This window comes from Symphalangus syndactylus, chromosome 1 (assembly GCF_028878055.3).
Source record: "Symphalangus syndactylus isolate Jambi chromosome 1, NHGRI_mSymSyn1-v2.1_pri, whole genome shotgun sequence".
In the NCBI taxonomy this organism is placed as follows: domain Eukaryota; kingdom Metazoa; phylum Chordata; class Mammalia; order Primates; family Hylobatidae; genus Symphalangus; species Symphalangus syndactylus.
In genome coordinates, this window is record NC_072423.2 from 101,066,686 (window position 1) to 101,070,513 (window position 3,828).

Below are 3,828 nucleotides of genomic sequence, written 5' to 3' on the forward strand. Positions count from 1 at the left end.
CCTGCAGGGTAATGGGGGCAGGTGGGCACCCCGAGGCTGGCAGTAAACACTGGCTATCTGCCCCCAGGCTCCCAGGAGGGGTCCTGGGCCTCACCTCCTCCAGCCGGAACAGGAAAGCAGCTCCAGGCAGCTGGGTCCACAAAAATCTCCATTCCCTGAGGTCTCAGAAGCAGTGGCCCAGGAGCATCTGGCCACCTTCGGGAAAAACCGGCTTGGCAAAGGCTCCCCCGAGGGCACGCTTTCCCGGACAGTGAGGCAGGACCTAAACTCTTCCGTTAACGCTACATTTTTCGCATTTCTGCAGTGCTTGCACTCTCAGACCCCACCATTTCCCCGCATCTCTTAGGGAGAAGCTCTCGACGTCCCACCCCCCTGCAAGGGTGCTGTGCTCCCAGAGACCTTTCCGCCAATGGCCCAGTCTCAGTGCCCTCAGGGGAGAGGTGGGTGCAGAAAAACAGCCTGGGTCACAGAAAGAGGAGCGAGGGCTGTCAGATCCCGGAGGCAACGACGGGAGGCGCGACGGAGATCAGGAGGGCAGGACGGGGTGGAAGTGGGGGATACTGCAAATGGAGGGAGCCACGCTTGGGGAGGGCGCGGACCTGACCGCCGTCCTGGCACAAGGCGGTCGGGTGCGAACCTCCAGGCCCTCCGGGTTAAGGTGCCGCCCAGAGCCCTCAGGCTCGGGGCGCATGGAAACCACAGGCAGGGTGCGCGTGGAGAGACGGGGAAAGCGGGGCGGGCTGGGGGGGCGCCCCGGGAACCTGAACCTCCCACCCCGCCTCCGTCTCGACCACTCCTTAAGCCCCGCCCCGCCCCAGGTAAGGCGCAGTCCACCCCCATTCCCAGTAGATTAACGCACAGGTGGGGGCGCGCTCGGGACGTAGCTGCGCTAGGGGACAGCGCGCCCAGCCCAGTAGCGGGGGCGAAGAGCAGGGCGGGGCCCAGCAGGCACCTAGCTTTGTTAGCGATGCTCCCCGTGAGCCACGCGCCACGCGTACGCGCTTCCTCAATGGGGCCGGGCGTGGGGCCGCGCCCTGCACAATTGGTCAAACAGGTGGCCCACGATTGGCTGAGACCCTGGCCCCCGCCTCCTCGGCCCCAGGAGGGCGGGGCGTGGGTGTGGGCTGCGCGGCGCGTGCTGCCCCCGGGGATCTTGCGCGCCTCCCGGACAGCCGTGTTGTCGCCAGGGCCACGCCTTCCCTCCCACAGCGGGCGCTGCGCGTGCGAAGGTCTGGCGGCTCTTGGGACTTACGGGGCTGAGCGCGGGGTTAGGGTGGGGGTACGGGAAGGCTCAACCCAGGACCTGCGTACCTTGTTTTGGGGGCGCACTGAGCACCTGCTGGGAGCAGGGGGCGCACCCGGAACCCGCAGATTTCGCCAGTTGGGCGCACTGGGGATCTGTGGACTGCGCCCTGGGGATGGGCTAGGGGGACATGCGCACGCTTTGGGCTTTACAGAATGTGATCGCGCGAGGGGGAGGGCGAAGCGTGGCGGGAGGGCGAGGCGAAGGAAGGAGGGCGTGAGAAAGGCGACGGCGGCGGCGCGGAGGAGGGTTATCTATACATTTAAAAACGAGCCGCCTGCCCCGCGCCTGCGGAGACCGGGGAGAGTCCGGCCGCACGCGCGGGACACGAGCGTCCCACGCTCCCCGGCGCGTACGGCCTGCCACCACTAGGCCTCCTGTCCCCGGGCTCCAGAGGACCTAGGACGCGTGCCCTGGGGAGTTGCCCGGCGGCGCCAGAAGCCCCCTTGGCGCGCCACCGTTTTCCCCATCGCCTCCGGTTCCTCTGCCTGCACCTTCCTGCGGCGCGCCGGGACCGGTAGCGGGCGGGTGGATGCAGGCGCGATGGACGGCGGCGCACTGCCCAGGTCCGCGCCCCCTGCGCCCCGCGTCCCTGTCGGCTGCGCTGCCCGGCGGAGACCCCCGTCCCCCGAACTGTTGCGCTGCAGCCGGCGGCGGCGACCGGCCACCGCAGAGACCGGAGGCAGCGCAGCGGCCGTAGCGCGGCGCAATGAGCGCGAGCGCAATCGCGTGAAGCTGGTGAACTTGGGCTTCCAGGCGCTGCGGCAGCACGTGCCGCAGGGCGGCGCCAGCAAGAAGCTGAGCAAGGTGGAGACGCTGCGCTCGGCCGTGGAGTACATCCGCGCGCTGCAGCGCCTGCTGGCCGAGCACGACGCCGTGCGCAACGCGCTGGCGGGAGGGCTGAGGCCGCAGGCCGTGCGGCCGTCTGCGCCCCGCGGGCCGCCTGGGACCACCCCGGTCGCCGCCTCGCCCTCCCGCGCTTCTTCGTCCCCGGGCCGCGGGGGCAGCTCGGAGCCCGGCTCCCCGCGTTCCGCCTACTCGTCGGACGATAGCGGCTGCGAAGGCGCGCTGAGTCCTGCGGAGCGCGAGCTACTCGACTTCTCCAGCTGGTTAGGGGGCTACTGAGCGTCCTCGACCTATGAGGTAACAGCCGGGAGGCAGGGAGGAGGGAGGGCCAGGGGCCGGGGTGGAAGGACGGGGTGGGCAGGCCCGGCGGGTCGCGCCCCCAGGAGCCCGCGAAGCCGAATGCCAGGCCCGAGCGATTGCTTCGATTTCGCTCACTCTTCATTTCCCCCAAACTTTTTCAAGCCTGTGCAAGACCGGCGTTTGTTTGTCCGCGATTGCAAAACTTCCCCTCGCGGCTCAGCCGCCGAAGAGGGAGGGGTAGACGAGGGGAGGGGAGCGGCCGTCGGGCCGTTGAGGTCTGGAGTGCTGGCGGATCCTGGGGCAGATTGGGGTGCTGGAGGCGGGGTGACTTTGCATTGCAAATCGCGCTCCCGGGCCGGGGCGGCAGAAATGAGTCGGCGGGCGCGGAGCCCTGACTCACCGCGGCTCCGAGTGCCCGCCCCGCCCCCGCCCTCTCTCAGACCGAGTCGCGGCACCCACGGACTCAAGACTCCAAAACCAACCGAGCAAACGAAACTGCCGACTTCGCTTGGGGGAGGTGGGGGCAGGGCCGGCCCGGGCGGGGTCTGCCCCAGGCCCGCGCCCGCGTTGATGCGCGTTCGGTTCCCCACCTTCCCTCCGCAGCCTCAGCCCCGGAAGCCGAGCGAGCGGCCGGCGCGCTCATCGCCGGGGAGCCCGCCAGGTGGACCGGCCCGCGCTCCGCCCCCCAGCGAGCCGGGCACCCCCCCCCCCGCACCGCTGACGCCGCCTCGTCCGTCCGGCCCAGCCTGACCAATGCCCCGGTGGAAACGGGCTTGGAGCTGGCCCCATGAGGGCTGGCGGCTTCCTCCGACGCCGTCCCTCCCCACAGCTTCTCGACTGCAGTGGGGCGGGGGCCACCAACACTTGGAGATTTTTCAGGAGGGGAGAGGATTTTCTAAGGGCACAGAGAATCCATTTTGTACACATTAACTTGAGCTGCTGGAGGGACACTGCTGGCAAACGGAGACCTATTTTTGTACAAAGAACCCTTGACCTGGGGCATAATAAAGATGACCTGGACCCCTGCCCCCACTATCTGGAGTTTTCCATGCTGGCCAAGATCTGGACACGAGCAGCCCCTGAGGGGCGGGGTCCCTGGCGTGAGGCCCCCATGACAGCCCACCCTGGGGTTGGTTTGTGGGCACTGCTGCTCTGCTAGGGAGAAGCCTGTGTGGGGCACACCTCTTTAAGGGAGCGTAAACTTTATAAATAAATCAGTTCTGTTTACCAGTGGCTCCTATCACCTACACTTCCCAGATGACGGCCAGACTTCTGTGATCACTACTCCCCGGACCCTGCTGCCTCCTCCGTAGGGTGGGTCTGGGTGAGATCTGGAGTCCAGCCAGGCCGTTGGTAGCGGAGCCATCCGGACACCTTGT

At 68.1% G+C, this 3,828-nt stretch overlaps 2 protein-coding genes across 2 annotated transcripts; both read left to right on the forward strand.

Moving 5' to 3' along the window:
- The first annotated feature begins 566 nt into the window (after window positions 1–566).
- LOC129490728 (uncharacterized) lies at window positions 567–3,473 on the forward strand. The gene is given in 3 exon segments (XM_063614897.1): window positions 567–744; window positions 747–2,446; window positions 3,053–3,473. Coding segments are annotated over 2 exon segments (1,107 nt in total). The 3' UTR covers window positions 1,676–2,446; window positions 3,053–3,473.
- ASCL2 (achaete-scute family bHLH transcription factor 2) lies at window positions 1,596–3,473 on the forward strand. Its single transcript, XM_055294539.2, has 2 exons — window positions 1,596–2,446; window positions 3,053–3,473. Exon 1 carries the CDS (start codon window positions 1,847–1,849, stop codon window positions 2,426–2,428), a length of 582 nt encoding a protein of 193 aa, XP_055150514.1. The 5' UTR covers window positions 1,596–1,846; the 3' UTR covers window positions 2,429–2,446; window positions 3,053–3,473.
- Window positions 3,474–3,828: the final 355 nt, after the last annotated feature.